Source organism: Thermobia domestica, chromosome 5 (assembly GCF_964235325.1).
Source record: "Thermobia domestica chromosome 5, izTheDome1.hap1.1, whole genome shotgun sequence".
Lineage (NCBI taxonomy): Eukaryota > Metazoa > Arthropoda > Insecta > Zygentoma > Lepismatidae > Thermobia > Thermobia domestica.
In genome coordinates this window covers 125376164-125398406 of record NC_137458.1, presented here as the reverse complement: position 1 = coordinate 125398406, position 22243 = coordinate 125376164, and the positions used below count along the sequence as shown (strand labels likewise).

At 36.0% G+C, this 22243-nt stretch overlaps 1 protein-coding gene across 2 annotated transcripts in view; it reads left to right on the top strand.

The window, feature by feature from the left end:
* UGP (UDP-glucose pyrophosphorylase) overlaps positions 1-22243 on the top strand; it is a 142072-nt gene that overhangs the window by 45571 nt on the left and 74258 nt on the right. The window contains exon 1 of one of the 2 annotated variants that reach the window (XM_081759072.1): positions 16623-16781. The exons of the other annotated variant lie outside the window; for it this stretch is intronic. Coding sequence (XP_081615198.1) covers positions 16761-16781 — 21 coding nt within the window. The 5' untranslated portion in view covers positions 16623-16760. Of the gene's footprint in view, positions 1-16622; positions 16782-22243 lie in introns of those variants that run through there. 2 annotated transcript variants of the gene reach the window in all.

Here is a 22243-nt window from a genome sequence, read left to right as displayed (position 1 = left end):
CCAATAGAAGAAGCAGATTTAAGAATAATTCTTCACATCGAGCATTGTGTCAGGAAAAATATTCAACGTATTGTAGTGATTTCCAATGACACAGATGTTCTTGTATATCTGCTACATTATTTCTCAACCTTTGAAATCCAAGGATTAGCAGAACTATGGATGAGAAAATCTTCATCAGAAATTATTCCTATCCATATACTTTCTAAAAAAGCGGGTCCTCTTAGTGAAGTCATTATTGCCACCCATTATCTTACAGGCTCCGATGTCACAAGTAAAATAGGTACAAAATCAGCAGCTATTAAAGCAGATCCTGTTAAATTGCTTCAAAACTTCGGAAAACAGAAGTCTGAAGAGCCGAAAGATTTTGAGAATGCAGAAAAGTACCTTGTTCAAGTTATCAAATGCGGGAGTTCTTCGAAATCATTTGACGAACTTCGAAAAGAACAGATTACGCACTCAAAAACGGCAAATTTGTTAACTATTCCGCCCACAAGCTCTTCTCTTAGAAGTCACTTGCAAAGGTCATTCTTCATGGTACATACTTGTTTAACTGTGCTTGAAGGAAGTGCCCCTCTCAATCCTTTGGAGTATGGCTGGCAGCTTGACGAAGACAACTCACTAGTTCCTAGTGCAACACTCAACTGTTTGCCAGAACATGTTATAAGTGTATGTGGATGTAAAAGTTGCGGAACAAGAAGGTGTAAGTGTCGAAAACGTGATGTAGATTGTGTTTCCTACTGCAAATGTACTGGTTCGTGTGTGGATATGTCCTTAAGTTCATAGCAAAAGAATGTGATGTAAACAAATTGAGAACGTAGAACAATAGACCGTAGTATTCCATATTAAAATACGTAGAAAAAATACCAGGGAATTGATTGATAATATTACACAAAAGTATAATTCTCCCCCTGTTTTCCATAGGTGATTAACTACAAAACACATTTTAGCATTATTTGCAATATATTTCATTATTGTTACTTTTAGTTGTATAGAAATGTTCACATCTTTTTACTAGTTTGAGAATTTATTTTTTGTCTGTAATTTTATTTAGCATTCAAAAAAACAATTTAGGCCTATAAGAATAATTACATTAAGATTCATTTCTAGAAAATTATCTAAAATAATTACATTAAGATTCATTTCTAGAAAATTATCTCTTATTATTTTAATAACTTTACGGTGTTGAGTGTGAGTAGTTTTATTTTATCCTGTAATTTCTTAATTTACAAGAAATATACAAATATTGCTCTCAAGCAGTAGCTAAAATATTTGGAAAATTTAAATATTATTTTGAGTATTTATGTTGTGTCAGTAATTTTACATTATATTCTGAAAAGAAATATGTAAATATTCTCTAAAACATACCTAAATTCATACGTTTGTAAACATTTTGAAACTAAAAAAACTTTACGTTAAATATTAGTAGCTCTCACAACAACATATCATGCTATCATCAAATCAAAGTAAATTTTCATGAGATCAGAGTCAGCAAAATAGTATAACAATTACATAGCTACATACTATATAAACAAACATGTAAATAATAATACTTGATAAATGCAATACTTGATAAATGCAATACTTCACTTCCCACGACACAGTAACCTATTACCTTTAATTTACTTATAAAATAAATGGACTATTTTAATTTGTTGAAAAGTAATAGCTTCGAAAGTTTTGGCCGTAGTGAATGTTTTTCCCGTAATTTGTTAAGCAGTCCAAAAACGCTACACCCTGCGCCACTTAAACTAAATTAACTCCGTCATTTTTTAAGATGTACTAAAGATATTAGTAACGATAGAAAGCTAAGATTATGCTCTTTTAATTATTTTGGGTTGCATTTTAAAGTTTGTAACAGCTTCATAGCAATTTGTCATGAAACGAAGAAAAAGAAGTGGGAAAAATTGATTTTTGGCCCAAATGACCGCTATTTTAAAATATTGCGGCAACATGTAAACAATATACCCAGGTTTCTTACTCATACTATCCATTTTCTTTAATTTGATACAAGAACGAAGTTTCTAGCTTGTTTCTGTGAGAAGATATCCCAGTTTAAATATAATTTGGTATTTGGCGCGCGGGCGCCATCTTGAATATCGAATTTCGCAATGAAGGCCCCGGTTGCGGAAGTGTTACCTTCGATTTTTTTTATTGTTTAATCACCATCTAACAGGTTCTGAAGAGATCTGCTGTCATCCCCAATTTTTCTACAGCTCTTATGGACAGAGCCTGGATTATATAACTTTAAAGTGGGTCTGTGACCTGCTACATCAAGTCGCCGCATATGCCAGGCGTTTGAGGAGAATGCCGTGAACGAACGCACCGCTAGGCATTGGTTCCAGAAATTCCGTTCAAGAGATGTTAGCCTTTCGGATGAACCTCGAAGGGGATGACGAGATTGAAATCAACCATCGAGGAGGACAGTGGTTCAACATGTGATGGATTTGCAGAAAGGATCCATGTTTCCGCTGAAACACTTATACTGCACCTGCATGGGATAGAAAAGTCATATAAGGTAAGCAAGTGGGTACCCCACACATTGTCAGCAGCCTTATTTGGCATTGCTCACTCGGCACATGAGCACACTCATCTTTAATTGCTTGCACACTAGTGATGAGAAGTGAGTTCTCTATGGCACTCGTAAGCGTACCAGACGTTAGTTGCCGTCACGTGACTGTTCCTCACACCTCAAGACCATCTCTGCACCCGCAAAAAATTATGCTTTCTGTATAGCTGAATTGTTGAAGTAGTGCATTACGAGCTCCTTCCCCCTGGTCAGACCATAATTGCTGATCTCCACTCTGAGCAGTTACAAGGATGCAATATGAATTGCGGCAGAAGCCGCCGCATTGGTGAATCGCAAGAGTGCGTTGGTCCTGCACGACAATGCCAGGCCACATGTGGTAAAGAACACGCGGGAGAACCTTCAGCAACTTGGCTGGGAGACACTGCCATGCGCCATATTCACCGGATCTTGTACCAACAGATTACCACTTGTTTCATTCCCTCGACAACCAAACCACCTCCGTGGAAGATCCTTCGCAAATGGGGGAGATCTGCGTAACGCTCACATACTTCTTTGCATCCACGACCGCCGAATTTTATTAGCAGGGTATTGTGCATCTGCAGGAACGTTGGCAAAAGGTGCTGATGGAGATTACTTCGAAACCCAAAGATACCTACCGGTACAGTCATCTGTATTCCTCTTCGATTCTCTCTGCTCTGGAATGGCAAAAACGTTTTTGGTTACCTTATAAATAAAGATTTCAAAAAATGCTTGAAAGCCCGTGTACTCTAAAATGTTCAGGGGGCTGACACATAGGCGTGCGCAGATGGGGGCGCTCGCCCCACCTAATGTTTTGGCATTGCGGTTTTTTTTTTTTTTTTTTTAAGTTTTGAAATAATTTTCTCAGCTAATAAGGATTATATTTCACAAAAACGGAACCTGAAAGACGTCTGTAATTATCGCTATATAAAGTAACATTTTGAACTTTGCAATACTAGACCAAAATTTCCCAATTTAATTATATTTCAGTCTTTCTTTCGTTTGTTTCCTCCCAGCAGTATATTATCACACACATACACACACCTAACACACTAACTTTATCTGTAGGCTCCTGGGTCCGCCATCTTCCCAGATACTTCAACAACTCTTACTGTTTTGCTGTCTGGGAATTAATACTAAAACCGGAAATTGTGATTGTCCATCAATTTTGGTTACAATAAAAAGAATAAAATCAGAGATGAAACATATTATTAATATTGAATCCGTATAAAAACCTACTTGTCGCTATTTCAATTTTATCCATTTTTAACAAATAGATAAAAAATCGAGACAAAACTCATTCTTGGGGCGCTGAATTTTTGTCAATAATTGTTTTTAGATACCCCTTACAGTTTTTGCTCTATGGAATTTAGTATTGAAATTGGAAAATTGCAATTACGTCTGGTTTTAGATGGTGATGGTTCTTTTGACGCTGAATCGATTGATGAAATCCACTTGTCACTCGCTATATATTATAAATTTTCTATGGCGATCAACGTTAAATCCGGAAACTATTGGTTTCTACCACTTCCGATTTGAATAGATGATTAACGGAAGATTTGAGACCTATTCTTTGGAAGCTGAATCTACCATTTTACGCAATTGAAATCAATATTGGAATCAAAAATAATAGAGAAATTCAACCACATCCGGTTTTGATAGTGTGTTGCAGGTAGTGATGGTATGTTCTCTTGAGGCGCTGAACCGATCGAAAGAGATGCTTGTTACCGTTTCTGTACAACGTTGAGACCGAAAATAGTTATTTCGTACCACTTTTAGTATGAAAAGAGGTTCAACGGAGGAGATGGAACCTGTTCGGGGAACGCAGGGTCGATTGCAAAAAATCGCTTCTCAATATCATTTATCGTTTTTGCTCTATGGAAATCAGTATCGAAACAGGAAGTACTAGTAAGTTTCAACCACTTCTGGTTCCAGTAGGTTATTGCAATATGATGTGTTTATATGTGACTAGCAGCGTTCACCCCGCTTCGCTGCGGTCACCCCGGAACGCAATAAACCTTGTTAATTAGATAATTTTTACTTTTTCGCTTTCAAGTGATATGATAAAAACCATAGTAGATTCCAGTAAATGTTATTATATCGCCTGTCATTTATGTTAACCCGCCGAGTCACATGGTCATGCGGGTTGCATATAAATACGTTTATTTTTACCTATGATGAACTAATAACAAAGGATTTGTACGTATGAACACTTGAATGGTCAATTATCTCAAGACACTGGTAATTAAAAATTAAAGTGATATGATAAAAACCATCTAGGGTCCAAATCCTAATAACCCCCCAAAAATGAAAGAAATTGGTTCAGCCGTATTAGCGTGATGAGTTCACAAAGGATTTGTGCGTTCTCTTTTATATATATAGATTATGTATTGCAGTTTTTGTTCTATATCAATTAACATTGAAACCGAAAATGATTGACTTCAACCACTTCCGTTTTGAGTATAGGGTTAGCCTAGGATGTGGAATCTGGTATGTGGATGTGGGACGCTGAATCTATTGGATAAAAACCACTTCTCGGTATATATATTACAGTGTTTGGTGTTTAGAAATCAGTATTGAAACTGGGAGTAGTAGTAAATTTCGACCATTTTCGGTTTCGGCAGTGTTGCAAATTGTGACGATATGTTTTCTTGAGACGCTGAATCGATTGCAAAAAATAACAGTCTATTACTATGTATTACAGTTTTTTTTTCTGCAGCGAAAAGTGTTGAAACCGGAAGTTGCTAGTTTCAACCACTTCCAGTTCGAATAACCGGTTTTAACAAGAGGTTAACAGAGGGGATGGATCATATTCTTGGGACGCTGAATCAATTGCATAAAACAGCTTTCACTGACAGACAGACAGATGTATAGACGAACGGACAAACCCGTTCTATAAGACTTCCGGTACTTGTTCATGGCATAGTTTGGAAGTCATTAAAAAAGAAAACTGCTACGGTTCTGGTTTGCAACACAGAAAAGCGACTTATCTAACTCTCGACTTCGAGAAAGGGGCACGGTGGCTCAGTGGTAAAGCGCTCACCTCTTGTGCGAGGAATCCCTGGTTCAGTCCCGAATCATGTGATTTTATGGTAGACATTTGGTTGGGTTTTCTCGGGCTTATACCACTTCCTGCTGTATTATCATTCTATTAGTTTTTCCATAATCATCCGTTTTAGTTTATCTTCTGTCTCCTTTAGCGTAAAGGTCAATAACTATGGGACGTAAGACTAGTAATTTTATGTAATTTTTAACTTGTAGACAGCTCCTTTAGCTGTTACTGTACGAAGACTTACTCAGCTTTATAATGGTTATGATGAAATGTGGTAATCTACCGCTTTCAAGTACGAGAAATTAATCTTCAATGTCCCATTGCGTGCATTTAGTCTACTGAACGGATGCTAATAATAATATTTTATTAAGAGGAAGGTCTTTGAATTGCAGTACTTGATTGGCCATGATGTTTTTCTTCTTCCTTTTTTTGAGGGGAGGGAACGGGAGCCCATTACCTATCTCAAAAAGAAAGCAAGAATCTAGAGGACATCAACGAAAGTTGTTCCAGAAATCTTCTGCATTATGTAGTTATTATAAGCAATCAGATGTTTCAAATAATACTATTAGTAATACGAAGAAAGATGTCCATGACTTCTAGGTCTGTTCATTTTGTACCCGAAGATACGTAAGAACAGTTGACAATGAACGTAACGTATACTTGAATCATTTATTGTTCATTTGAGTCATAATCAAACAACTATAAACAGTTGTTTGCTGACCTCATAACGACCATGAAGCAATAAATCTGTGTAATGGTCGCTTTGATCAAAATGTTTGTGATGAATTTGCAGGATGTATTTCTGCTATGTGATTGATCGAGAAATAGGATTTAACATTAATAAAGCTAGGAAGATAATTCTTTCATGTTGGCTTTCGAGATAAGCTGGTTTCATATGTGATAGCAATATCACAATCAGAAATTCAGCACTCTACGAAGGATAATAGTTAGAACCTGCATAAAAGTACCAATACAATTACTAGTAATTATTATTATTATTATTATTATTATTATTATTATTATTATTATTATTATTATTATTATTATTATTATTATTATTTTTAATTTCTATTTTAACAGTAATATACAGCCCAATATCCATGTAGGTTATTTTTGTGTTTATATCAATCGAATGCCGGAAAACACAAATGAAGCGGGATTTCTGAAATGTCACAATTATTCTGTATAAGGATCATAAAACGCAGTTGAATGAAAAGCTGAAAAGGGAGGCTAAACTTCAGTAAACATTAGTGAACACGTTAGTTTTAAAGGAAAATATTGCTTATGTTTAGTGTTTCATGGCCTAGAGAATAGTATCAAATCGTAATATACTGTAATATAAAATGAACAATTCTTCATGTTTCTATTTCTAAAAATCCTACGTAAGTAGTTCAATAGCTGACAATGGTAGAAAAAGGTATATGGAAATAAAACTCATACCTTACTTCACAAAAGAAAGAATTAATGCATCGTAAACGTAAGTTTCTTCAGTTAAGGGATGGGTTTCAGCAACTTTTCACAAACTGGATTTCTTTTGCTCAGTAATGTTTTAAAATTTTCTTTTAAAGAAAATCGACGGTATTTGATTTCCATAGGACGGGTGTATTTATGTAGAATTGCTTATATTTCGTGGTAAACAATTGTAATGAAATATTGAGTTGTGTGATTTACTATTCGAGATAAAGCAAGCGGCGAAGATTAAAGTACAATAAACGTTGTATTCAGAGCATAATAGGAAATAAAAAATGCATTTATTACAGTAATTGGTACACAGATAGCTTAGAATTCAGGTCAGTCGATAAGAATTTAGTAACATAGTATCTTGAGGTGGAAGGCGAAGTTTATTCTTTGAGGATTGAGACATTTTGTTAAGAATATTTTTCTTTCTTTGATCACACAACTATGTTGAGAAAATGAACATAATCTTTATTTTTTGAAAACTCTGTACTTCCGTAGTAACAGGATAACTAGAGTCACGTGAAGTTGACCCAACCACATCGTAGAAATACAAATTTTTTTGTGTCAAGATTTAGTGCTTATTAGTGCTCAAGACCACAGAATTAGCGGTCAATTTGTTTTCAAGATATTTTGATTACTAAGATGGTTGGACCAACTTCACGTTTTCTAAAAGTTGTTTCAAAATTCAAACTAAACTGTATAGGTAATTAGTGCTCTTCATCCCACATGGTCCCAGAATTAGTGCTCAATAAATAAGGGCAAACGGGGCATATATATGTTCGGGGTAAACGTGAAGTTGGTACAACCACTTCGAAAGAAATAAGAAATTTTCATGTCACGAATTAGTGCTTTCAATCGCACATGGTCCCAGAATTAGTATTCAATAAATAAGGTCGTACGGACCATATTTAGAATTGGGTTATAATTGAAGTTTCTTAATAAACCTATACTTATTCCTATAGAAAATATTCCTAAACATAAAGGAAATATGTAGCCATAGATGGTGTACTGCGACCTTTCTCCGTCCTCGCAGTGCAGCTGACCCTCACCCTCGCGAGGGAATTTGTTCATTGCCTATAGCTACTCTCTTCGTGGTGGAAACGTCCTCGTCCTTCCGTATTCTCCTGCTCGCAGTGGACATTGGCCCTCACACTCGTTCACCCCCCCCTGGTGAAGTGAGTTGTCTGGGTCCCTTCCTCGCCCATGTCCTGGTGTTGGGAATTTGTTCTCTCCCTCGTGCAATCTCGTCCTCGCTCTCGAAGCTTGTCCTCGCCCTCGTGCACCCTAAACGTCATTGTGGGCGAAGAAATTTGAGGGTGAGGATGCTCTCGAGAGGGCCACCCTTGCGAGGATGAACACCTCTGCATGAAGTTACATATTTTATTTTTTTAAAATAAGAATTTGGGTACCAACACTTAAAAATTACTTATTGTCTTTAGGATTTTACAATAACACCGACTCAATGCTAGATATAGTGCCTCGTGTATTGGACCCGCAAACTTTGGACCCCTCCCAACAAAATTTCTGGGTGTGCGCCTGGATTTAGGGCTATTCGTTTGACGCCTGTACGAAAACGTGTCACTTCCAATAGAAGTGCCTACAATAAGAAACAGAAATCGGATAGTTCATCTTAATACGTGAGGATAGTTAATAACAATGAGCAACAGCCTTTGGCGCGGGATGCTTGGGTTCGATTCTCGGTGGGAACTTATGTGGATCGGATTAAACGTTAAGCTGTATGTCCACATCTTATATAGCCTTGCTGCAGAAAGTGACGCTAAACTCAAATCAAAGTAGAAACAATTATCAACATGGGCATCTTTGCTATCTTAGACAGTGTTTTCCAGCTCAAGAATGTACGAGGGCTATCCAGAAAGTAGATTACGTTTTGGAATAAAAAATCAACAAAGTATAGGAAACAAATTTTATTATATACAGATGAAAGCCACACACAAATACTACTTTTCGACATAGTCACCATTCAAATTAAGGCATTTGTCGTAGCGATGTACGAGCTTGGAAATTCCTTCGTCGAAAAATTCGGCCGCCTGCGACTTCAACCACTTCGTTACCTCTTCTTGCAGCTGTTCGTCGTCATCAAAACGCTGCATAGCCAGCCACTTCTTCATTGCTGGGAATAGGTGGAAGTCGCTCGGTGCCAGGTCGGGACTGTACGGCGGATGAGGAAACAACTCCCACTGAAAAGATTCAAGAACTTCACGCGTGACATTTGCCGTGTGGGGCCGGGCGTTGTCGTGAATCAACAAGATCTTAGAGCTCAACATTCCTCTGCGCTTGTTTTGAATTGCTCTTCTGAGGTTTTGCAGAGTTTGGCAATACCTTTGAGCGTTTATTGTAGTGCCTCTTTCCAGGAAGTCCACCAAAATCACACCTTTTCTGTCCCAAAAAACAGTCGCCATCATCTTCCTTGCCGACATTGTTTGCATGCATTTCTTGGGTTTTTGGGGAGAACCTGTGTGCCCCCACTGCATTGATTGCAATTTCGTTTCACAGTTCACGTGTTTCACCCATGTTTCGTCACCAGTAACGATGCGATCGAGTAAAGAGTCACCATCCTTATTGTAGGCGTCCAAAAAGTGCAACGCTGCAGCCATTCGCTGATTTTTGTGGTCCTCTGTCAAGATTTTTGGAATCCATCTTGCACAAAACTTGTGGTAACCAAGCTTTTCGCTGATGATTTCGTGCAACAAACTTCGCGAAATTTGTGGAAAACTCAAAGAAAGTTCCGTTATTGTGAACTTTCGATTTTCACGGACTTTAACATCGACTTTTTCGACAAGTTCGGCAGTCACTTTGCTGGGTTTCCCACTTCGATCTTCGTCGTGAACATTGGTTCGGCCATTTTTAAATCTTATGACCCACTGTCGCACTACACCTTCAGTGATAATGTTGTCCCCACACACTTCACACAGCTGCCGATAGATTTCTATCGGTTTACAGTTTTTTGCTGTCAGAAACCTTATTACTGCACGCACCTCGCAGCTCGCGGGATTTTCAATTAACGCAGACATTTCAAACCGTCACAGTATCTTAACGGAGCACAGCACGAACCTCTCACTAGCACGGCTAGATGCCGACTGAGCTGCGCAACGCTCTGACCCCAAGATGGCCGCGCTAGCCCCGCCCCTAGCGGACACAGACGAAAACGTAATCTACTTTCTGGATAGCCCTCGTACTATTGAATCAAAAGCAGTTTAACGACATTTTATCTTCATTTACTTTTTTCTCGCCCTCCCCCGCAAAAACAATTACGTCTGCCAATAGTGGACTTACAATTGCGTTAGAAACAATATTTTATTCTGATTCCAGTTGCATTCTGTTAAGCATTTGCGGCATAAAAATCATCACCATTTGACAGCTAAACGCTAATTAGTTTCAAGTATGAGGTATAGTTGGTATGGAAAAGAAGGATTCCATGACTTACATTAAGTAAAACAATATTTTTACTACGTGCCTTCCGTTGCTTCAACAGTTGGATTTGGGTTTGCTATGTTTCTTTATTTGAAACGCTTGAAACGGTAACAGGATTCAAAAATGAATACAGCATTATCAGAAGTTTGCTTAATTTTCAGCTTACAGTAAAAAGGATAAAGGAAAATTACTATAATATAATGTCTGAAAGTGGAAGAAAATTAAAAGAAACATAGACACTAGAGAAGAAAATAGATTTTTATAACAATAGAATATATGAACAATCATAACTTATACAATAAGTGAAATATTAGCAGTGTAATAGCACTATGAAGAAAAAATCCCTAATATTGGTTATATTTCATATTACCAGACATACTTCAGAATGCAAATATATACTAATACAATAATATACTACGGGGGTAATGTTCCAATTCTTATAATACAATAAATTTTCATAAAATGAAGTAGGTCCTTTTCATTATTCTACATACAAAGTATACCCAAATTCATTTTATAATTCAGTATCTATTAACGAAAATTAATTATAAAAATAATAATAAAGATTCATTTTTTATAATACAGTGTTCTGTTCTTTCTTGCCTCGACCATAGGTTGGTGGGTAACATGGGAATTTTAAAACTTTTCTCTCCCTTTCGAGAGCTGTTTTATACTTTGATAAGGTCGTAACTGCATCTAGATTCCTTGGTCTTCCTCTTCCTCGTTTTCCTTTTTCCTTTCGCACTATCAACACGATGATCCAATCGGATTGCCGAGCAAGATGGCCAAGCATATTGTTTCTTCTTTTTCCTATTATCTTCATGATCTGTTGTCCTTCATTAACTTCCTTTAGTGCGTCTTCGCACACACAGTAATACAGTACCACACATAAAATAGTCTTAATCAGACTTGCATTTTGTTTGTTTACAGATGATTAGAAAAAAGGTGCATAAAACATTTTACCCAAGGATTAACCTTCCGTTATAAAGGTCGAGTCGCGTAACGCCAGTGCCCCATCACCTCAAATAGCTTTGGCTATATTTTTAGCACATTTTTAATGAGTTGGAATATAATATTGCTATTATATGATTTTACTATTATATTATTGATTGTTTTTGCTTTTTTGCTTTCTAACCCGTGGAGTCATCTAGTAGTTACAACTGTAAGTCATACGGCTGGGTATGGTACACCCCACCTTTATGACGGAGAGTTAGGAAAACGTTGAATTATCAAATTTCATTCATCAAAGTCACCAATTTCAAACATGTAACTTTAGAAAGACAGACAATACGCTGCAGGGTATGGTGATGAGTGCTTATCTTGTACTCGTGTGTTCAAATGGTATACGCGATTTCGGGGCGGTCGTGAGACCTTGGAATTAGGGATGCGCACGAGACGAGTCGAGACGAGACAGGATTTTTCTGACAAAATTCGAGTCGAGACACGGCCCTTCCAATAGAGATACATTTTTCGAGACGAGACAGCCACAGATCTTGTCTCGTGCGCATCCCTACTTGGAATACGACCCAAAGCCAGGCAGACCGAAAAACCAAAATCGCGATGAGCTGGTGAAACAAGTGCGAGAAATGATCGTCCACGATGTGAATTCGACTGTGAAATGAATGGCGGAGGAATTAAATACAACAAAAGACATGGTTCACGAAATTTTACCAAAGGCTTTAAAGAAACGAAAAGTGTGTGCTCGATTTGTTCCTCACAACTTAATTGATGACAAAAAACATTGAACATTGCAAGGACCTGATTAAAACAGCAAGACAGAACAGAACATTCCTGGAATCGATTGTAACTGGTGGTAAGACTTAGTGCTTCAAGTACGACCCGCAAATAAAACTCCAAAGTGCTGCTTGGAAGTCCCCAAGTTGTCCGAACGTGAAAAAAATGCGTTTTCAAAGGTCACGTGAGAAAAAAAAAAATGTTGATTTATTTTTATGATTCCGAAGGTATTATATTTGCTAATAGAATATTTGAAAGAACGCCAAATTGACGCCATACGAAAATGAAATTATTGGAGATTATCAGTGCGGATTTAGACGAAGTCGATCAACTATCGACCAAACATTTACCATTCGCCAAATACTCGAAAAAAAGTGGGATTGCAATACCCCGGTACATCAACCATTTATTGATTTTAGAAAGGCGTACGACTCGGTTAGGAGAGAAACATCATACAACGTTCTTACAAAACTAGGAATACCGAGAAAGCTAATTAGATTAATTAAGGTATGTTTAAATGAATCCCAAAGTAAAGTCCGGGTAGGAAAATTTGTGTCCACGAGCTTTCACGTCGAAAATTGCCTGAAACAAGGAGATGCGTTGTCGCTAGTGATGTACGGTGGAAAATTTTTCATTTCGGAAAATTTTCCACTATATTTTTCCGGAAAATTTTCTGTTCTTAAAAATATCAGTAATCAAGCAACAATTCCTGTAACTTGTATGTATGTATGTATGTATGTATGTATGTATGTATGTATGTAATGTATGTATGTATGTATGTAATGTATGTATGTATGTATGTATGTATGTTATGTATGTAATGTATGTATGTATGTATGTTATGTATGTAATGTATGTTATGTATGTATGTATGTATGTATGTATGTATGTAATGTATGTATGTATGGATGTATATAATGTATGTATGTATGCAGTGGCGGATCCAGGGGGGCTATAGGGGCTATAGCCCCCCCTTGACGCTCAGGTATACACTGGATAAAATGAACTTCAATTATTATTATTATTATTATTATTATTATTATTATTATTATTATTATTATTATTATTATTATTATTATAAATTCATGTAATATATACATTTGATTCTCTTTTAGCATCCCGTTTCAGCAGCGAGGCTATGAACACTTTATTGTGATATTAACGACAATAGACAACAAATAGGTTTGGAGAACGAGCCTCTATTGTTAATGCAGTTCCTTGAGATTTCTTATATCACTCACACCGGAATGAATGGCCACTTGTAACAGAGCATTATACTTTAAGTCGAGGTCACGTATTATATAGCCCGTGTGTTGAAACGGGGCGCTGAAATGCAAAACAATCATCAACATAATAACAGAACAGAAAAGAAAAAAACATCGTTTTCGGCTGACAATTTGTCGTCCATTGTTAACGTATTAAATTTTAAAAATATTAGATTTAACACGAAAATTAGTTGAACATCAGGGTATTCATGAGGTTTAAAAAAACGTGCTGGATGCGTAAGAAAAATATTATTGGTTCTCGTATAATTGATAATATTGTGCATATCGTTGCTATTTTAGAGGTAGCAACTGAATGTTTCTTGACATAAAGAACAACTTAAAACCTTGCCATGAAACTCTACCTATGTAGCTTACAAAATAATAAGCCCATCTTTTTCTGTTTTCGTTTGCTGCATTGCCTCCTTGTGGTGTGCTACACATATTGGAGATTCTCTCAAATCCTTTTATAGTTATTCGTAAAATATTTGAGCCACCTTTCCTCTGATGATTGCATTTCAATAAAAGTGTAATTACAAAACCCCATTAGATACTCTCTTTTTGGCATAAATTTTGAATTCCCCTATCCGCTACCTACCGTCCCTCCACCTTTTCAGATCCACTTTTACCCCTAGTCTTACGTACATTTCTGAGTATAGTGCTGCATAATTTAAAATAAAATAAACTGTTGTTTCAAGCTCTCACTGTTAAATCATATGGACTCTTCTATTTTACATTAGAACCGGAAATCAGTTGAAAAGCTTAGCGACAGGATTTCACGTAAAGTTTGTGCTGCCGGAAGTATGAACACATTTAAACTGAAAGGATACAGGATCTACAGCCATTTCTTTCCTGATAATTGTGCATTATCTAAGATTCAGAAGTAACATTGTAAGAATTAGGATTGGGTGAAACGGAAGCAAGTGGTAGTAACATATCAGTATTTGTAAGAGAATTAGCGTGATTTTTTTCTGTTGAATATAGGAATGAGTCAAAGAATACAGTAGATGATAAAATGTGAAATGCAAGTGTGAAATTTACGTATTAACATTCAAGTAAGTATAATTTTGTTGGTATTTACCGTATTATTTGCCTTTATGATTTTCGTTTTGATTTCAGCAGATCAAGAGCAAACTGTAGAATTCGCTGATTCGAGTGTAACATTTCTGTTGAGAACCGAGGAAATACAATAAGGATCTACTGCTTAAGTGGGATTCAAAGAACGAACCAGGATTCGAGTTTTTATCCTAGGCGTAATCAAGTACCTCCCTCAGAGATCGAGCCCGGAGTCTTGCACGCAAGAAATATATTTGGTCATATGCAGGGGTAAAAGTGGATCTGAAAAGGTAGGGGGACGGTAGGTAGCAGCATGACATCACGCCGTCCCCCTGCCTATCTTTGGCCATTGTAATATTTTAGAAACTGAGGGGACGCCGTACATATTTTTTTCGAGGTGAGGGACGGCGTTCCCCTTCACTTTTATCCCTGATCATACAATATAAAATATAAAAAAATAAGTACAATCTGTAATGTAGTGGTATATACGCATTTTTAATATTGGACAATTTGTTTCGAGACGAGAACGAGATAGGTGCATGTGAATCGAGACTAGGCTAACGAATCTTGCCTCGATTCGTCCCTAGATTTATGCAGTTTTATTACTTAAATTTGTAAAATCGAGGTTGGCTGTGGTGAGAACACTAGTTCGTCTCGCTGAACCTTCGGCTCGCTGTACGCTATACGTTAATTGTGCTTAATGAAAAACTAGTGTTTTACATTTAAATGCTTTATTATATTTATTATTATTATTATTATTATTATTATTATTATTATTATTATTATTATTATTATTATTATTATTATTATTATTATTATTTAGTTTGCCCACCAACCACTCAAAATTCCATACCATATGAGTGCAGTTTTTCTAAAACTTTGTTATATAGGCAAGCGATAGTGCAAGTAGCATCTATTAGCGTGACTTTATTATTAGAATGCAACTTTTGTAGAAAGATATTTTTCTTTAATTTTTCTTCACGCTTTGTTTCGGACTTAGAAATTCTCTGTGAGTAATAGCGGTTTTGATATTTAATTATTCAGATTGTTATTAGATTTTTTGTTGGAATTCCATATCATCTGCATCAAGATATTCAGACAGAGAATATAAACTATAGATTGCTAGTGCTGTCATTCAATCAAACAATGAACCTGTAAAAGGCATTGAAAGTCCATTCGAAATTTGGTCTGATTTTGTTGTTTCTTAGTCTTAGCAGGCAAATAATGACATAGTTTTTTTAGTATCGATTTTCTTATTAAAAACCTCAATGACTTTCCGATGCTAAGGTAATTATTGGTTAGTGATTGTTTGAAATTAATGTCCCTTTGCAGCACCAAGGCTAAATGAAACAACGTGTGCAGATATTCTTGCCGGTGGTTGAACTCAGATCTTCCACACTAACTGAGAGAACACTTTAATCATCTTATATTAAGGACTTGCTCTTGTGTTACAAATGTGATCCGACATGCTACACGTAATGAGCTAATTTGATCCAGATGAATCCATTCGGTAACAACATTTCAGAAGGAGAAAAAGGAGGTCAAACAGTGCAATGCTATAATTGATAGGCGATCACGTAAAGGCTTTGCTACCGGATCGATTGAATTTGCACCTACCGCAAGAGGGAGTTATTGAAAGAAATCACTATTTGACCTCTTATTTCTTTCAAATAGTCGCGTTACACTGGCATAGAAAGGTAAAATTTGTTTCGTACCGCATTACCTTAGTTGATTTTACGTCTTAAGGCGCCTTTTGTTCAGTGGTAATTTACTAATGAAATAGCCTACAGATAAAATCAACGATATAGATAAAAATCACATGTTCATTAATAACATTAGTTTCCCAGTGCAATGGTATGTTTGATAATCTTCTTACATAGAAACACAGACAAGGGATTGTTGTTATTGTATACAGAGCTGAAGACAGAAGTTACAAGAAATGCTGATCACTGTTGACATAGGAAAGAGAGGGAGGAAAACAAAGTGACATATGGTTGGTAGGATCGACAAAATAGTAGCACGTCATCATTTTGTATGTACGGCTGTTAATTTGATATTGATGTCGAGGACTGGGAGCTTCGTCACTATTGATAACCCTGATATGATAGTTGTGACGAAGTCTAAGGCATTTAGTTAGTTGCTTTGAGTAACAGCCTTCACAAGCGTGATGAGTTGATGAGTAGAGTGACTCGAAAGTTCTTGTCCCACGAAAGTACAAGACATGGAGGCTTTTCTCAATAGGGTATGTATGAACGAATAACTGTTTTTACTGTGTTCTCGTTAGCCAATGTAATTTAGACATATTTCTAATGCTAATGACACATTTATATGGTTCTGCCTGATCCGTTTTTTTTTTTTTTTTTTTCGTAAGGAAACATTTTTTTAAAAAGAAAAACCAATGCTCAGACTAAAGATGACTGAGGGCCGCGGTCGCTCAGTGGTAGAGCGTTCACCTCTGGTGCTTGGGGTCCCGGGCCAAGTGAACTTTGTGGTGGACAAACACCGTGTGCGTGGGTTTTCTCGGGGTTATCCCGTTTCCTCCCACTTTCTTCATTCCACCACTTCATTCATTACTCATCATCACCGTCTCCTTTAGCCTAACCGGCATAATCGTGGGACGTAAAACTCAAATATTTCATTTCATTTTCATTTTGTAAAAATGGCATGAGCCTAAATATAAAGCAGGTCTTGATTAGGAGTGGGATAAGGCAGTGATTCCCAATCTTTTTTGACTGACGATACACTTTGTTGGACCCCCACGACATCACGACATACTTGTTTGATTTTTTAAATTAATAACAACATTATTTGATTAATTGAGGTTTAATGAGGTGTCAACATCCAGTTTATTTGTCTCTGTATTAATAATAATTATAATAGTGTAAAAACTTTTCTTTTTAATAGTGACTATGTGTAATACTGAACATGGTTGCTGCTGGAGGCGTTGACTCGTACACTTTGTCTCAAAATTGATTTGTAACAATTATTTTTTAATGTTTCATGATTTTTAAATTCCAAGATTTCGCGACACACTTTATAGGACTGGAAACCACTGGGATAGAGTATTGATGGATCTTGTGTTCAAATATTCGCTTTAATTTGAAATATTAATTAAAACTTTTCTTTGCGGGGGCTATAAGAGACGGGGAATTTTACTCTTTGAAATACTACTCGCGTTTCTCTTTAAAAATTAAAATTAAATAAATTAAATTTTTAGTTTAACATCCCCCCACGGTTATGCGCTTTAGGGTAAAGGAGACGGATTATTAATGAAAGCGAATGATTGTGAAATTTAATTTTTGTGCTCTCAGGTACTAATAGTCATTCTTCGGGAATCGAAACCAGGATTACACGCATTGCCCACTTCTAGACATTTAACACAAAATGAAAAAGGGCAATAAAAGTAAAGTTGCTTATACAGTCATAAACATTTGAATGCCACTCATTCTAGCTTTGGAACTTCTTTTATAAAATAACAGACAAATTCTGACCAAAGCATATATTAACTAATAAATAATAGCGTTACAGTTTCGGCAAATTAACATTCCTTCATCAGACGCATTATCAGATCAGTATTAGATAATGTGTCTGATGAAGGCAAAGTTAATTTGCCGAAACTGTAACGCTATTATTTATTAGTTAATATATGCTTTGGTCAGAATTTGTCTGTTATTTCATAAACATTTATGTGAATTCCTTTCTAGGACAATCAATTTAGTTTTGTTTTTACACGGCTCCAGGTACAGAGTTTCTACGAAGTTCTAGGTTCTTCCTTGTTCAAGTGGCACTTCAGGTTGAGTGACTAATGTAGAATCTGATGATTAGAAGATAAATACATTCAGTGTTGCTTCAGGGCGTGTTGTAGAACTTCTGACCGCCGTCTTTTAAAGATTTAGATACGTTGAAAGACCAAGTATGATGCCTGAGATGGTAATTAACTTAACGAATATAATCATCGGTTTCTTTCACGGAGAGTGTACACACGTACACTCATGCCCAAAATGATTGTCGCATATCTATAACTGTCTTCTTGTAAGAATATAATTTGATAACGATATTGCAGGGCACTTTTAATGCTAATACTATGTGTATAATCGGGAAATGTATATTTGTGGTAAATTTCATAGGAAAAGAATTATAAATACGAAAATTAGAATGAGTAAAACAAAATGTTGCTAAATGGACAAGGAAGTTTTATTTTCGTTTTATTGTTCGTATCTACTGCTCTTTTAACATGAAATTTGCCACATACATGTCTTTGCCAATTATACACATAATTACTAACATTATAAGAAATACCGGGCGAATTCGTTATCAAATTAGATTCCTAGAACAACATATTTATAGACATGCGACAATAATTTTGGACATGAGTGTACATCATCATTCACTATAAACAGGAAGACATTGGAGGAAGATTAATGAGAAACGTAGAAACATAAATTACGTCGATACATCATAATTACGCGAAATAGTACTGACTTATTCAACACATTTAAAGCGAGCACTTAGTAATTTGTCAGTTTATGGGAAGGAATAGACACTACGTAAAAGCAATGAAAAAAGGCAGTAGGTTTTTGAAGTATTTGTGTGGGGAAGAATGAAGAAATTAGCTGGGTCGAATGGAAGACAAATGAGGGCTTGTTAGAAATAGAGGAGAAAAGGATTTTTTAAAAGATATAATTAAAAAGAGGACGAGAAACTGGTTAGAACAATGCCTGAGAAGAAACTGTAGCATGAGAAACATGTTTTAGAAGGTTCGGTGGCAGAAAAAAGAGGGGGGTGCGAGAGGTTTATTGATGTACGCTATTCAAAAGAAAAACTTCAACGTGGAGACGGAAAGGTTAGCTGAGGACCTTGGTATGGAAGCTCCTCAGTTGCTACAAATGATTTGCCAATAATGATGATGATGATGATTCAGCGCCGAAACTATATGAGGCGGAACCTACTTCTTAAAGTGAGATCTGAACCACTATTTCGGTTACGTTTGTATCCGAGTATTTCAGGCCAAAGTCCTACTGCAAAAATATGGCCTTTTAAAGAGTTTTTTTTTTTTTTTTTTTTAAATAAGATTATACATAATCATGTTTTTAAATAAGAGGAATGTCACAGTGTACATCACATAAAGGAATTTTGGTTCTTAGTAAAACAAACTCCTTAACAAGCTAAATTTTACCGTGCTTAGGCTTAAATATAGCATTTTACCTTAAATTAAATTAAGTATACTTGAAAATGAACGATTATTTGAAAATATATAAACTCTAGATTTCTCAATTAAAGTAGTTTCACTTCAGCGCTGTACTCTATGGACAAATTAGGAAGTTTTCAGCCTGAGTAGGGATGGCCAATTCCGGAATTTTTACTTTCCGGAATCCGGAAAGTAAAATCGGAAAAATCAGAATTCGGAAAAAAATCTGCAATTTTGTAAATTCTGGAGTGTTTCCGAATTCCGGATTTTCCCGAAATCTGGAATTTTTCCGAATTCCGGATTTTTCTAAATTCCGAATTTTTTTCGAAATCCGGAAAGTAAAATCCCTAAACCCCTAGGATTTTGGCCATTCCTAAACCTGAGTATTATACTAAGTCACTAATCTCAAATCACTACAGACACTCTGTACGAGTATATGGGTAAAACCGATTTTTGATTGTTCATATCTTGGGATCAGCTTGAAGGATAATTTTGCATCAACAAATCAATTCCTAACTTTTGACTCTCTACATCCTGGTGAAAATTGATTGTGGTGATCCATAAAGTAGTTTTTGAGATTTGGTGTCTCCTGGACGAACACATTGACAGAGTAGCTATATAAAGAAGTTTTGGTAAGCTATATTCCTTTAAAAGAATACTGAGCTCTAATCTTCTGTTTAAAAACACCCTGCTACCATCTCTACTGCATCGTCATCATAAATATTCCGCCATTACTCACAGTTCAGATGCGCGAATGGAGAATCTTTATGTATTTCGGTTCTAAGCTAGTCTCTTTATTTTCACGTACTGTGAGAATAAGAATAACCGTCTCAAATTATCCATTAATTACAATCACAATCTCTTCTTTTATCTCCGAACATACTTTCTGTGGCATTCCTTATCAGACATTTTTTTCGCAAGTAATCTGATCAGTTTCTTTTCCCTTTAAACTATTCTCTTTCCAACTTTTGATAACATTACGTCATTGTTTTTTTTTCTATTTATTTCACTTAGCTAATATTCTTCATTGCTTTGTATATACCAGTATTTAGTTTTCCGTCAGTTTTTCGTTAGTTCACTTGATCCTAGGTTCGATTTCCGGTGGGAGAGCCAAAGGGGCCGATTTCTCTGTAAATTGGGGGGAGGCATTCAGATGCAGAAGGTATATATATATATTAAAACAAATTACACTCAAATTATGCCAAATATTGTATATTCATAAATACAATAGGGGGCCCAAATGAGATGCCCCCCGGGATCGGCGCCCTTGGGCAGAGCACCAAAAATTTAATTTCATAAATCACTTTTCATTAATCATCCCTCACGTTTAGCCTAAAGGTCATAACTAGGGCCCGGAAGTCGAGGAAAAATCCTCTTTTTTTACGAGCGCCCGCAGACGAGGCTTAACATATGTATGTATCTTCACTTTGGGTCATTGTAGGCCAGAAAATTGTAGATTTTATTTGTCCTTTTTTACCTTTTTCGGCTTTTTTTTTGTTTATTGGTCTTTTTTAAAGTTTTGGTCTTAACGTCTTTTTTTCATCTTTCGACAATAAATTTACTGGCCATTAACTCGAATCACCACCACCTCTTAAACATCTTTTCTTTAGTAAAGACAATTCCAATGGTGACATTCTTCAACGACTGGACTGATAAGACCAGATCTGCAACAATTACAAGTCACATAAGAAGGTGTAATGTCCTCCAGAAACTTGTATTTCTTGAGCATTATGTTCATTAAATATGTAATACTAATTAAATTGGATCTTTTACGTCCTTTTATCCAGTTTTTAGGTTTTTTTAAAAGATATTTTTAGGACCTTTTATAGGTCCTTTTCAGGTAATCTTTAGGTCTTCAACTTCCGAGCCCAAGTCATAACTGTGGGATGTTAAACTATTTTTTATTCATTTCATTTCATTTTGTAAGTTCTACGTTTCCTACCCCCTAATTACATTACATTTAATAGACCTATTCTGTAACTTCATTCGTCCACTCTTTTTTTTTTTTTTTGCCATATTCATCCTTGTATTTATTTTCCATTCATTTCACAGTTTTAGTTAAATTAAGTATTACTAGTACCAATAACTAGTTACCTATCCTATTTTTTCCCTACGATTTCATTAATTGGCATAGTTCCTTTCGCTTTAGTTACTGCTCCTTCAATTTGTTTTCGTCTTGACGTTTCATCCTGTATTCTTCCTAGATTTTCCTGAAATTTTTCAAACATATTGATTGCTAATTTTCATTTTAGTTCACTACAACAGCCACACCATCAAAACGAATACTCTTGACCCTTTTAGTCGCATCGAAATATTGTCTTCACTCTGGAGAGCTTTCTTAAGCGTTTCTAGTCAATATACAGTAGATAGTACTTCTAGAATACTGATGAGATGTAACACTCTGCTCATGTTCCATTTATGCGTTTGTCTCCTAATTTTTTTTATTGCACTTTTTAGTCGTTCGTGCATCAATTTTATTATAAGTTGTCGAATATTTATTCCATTCCGATCTTCTT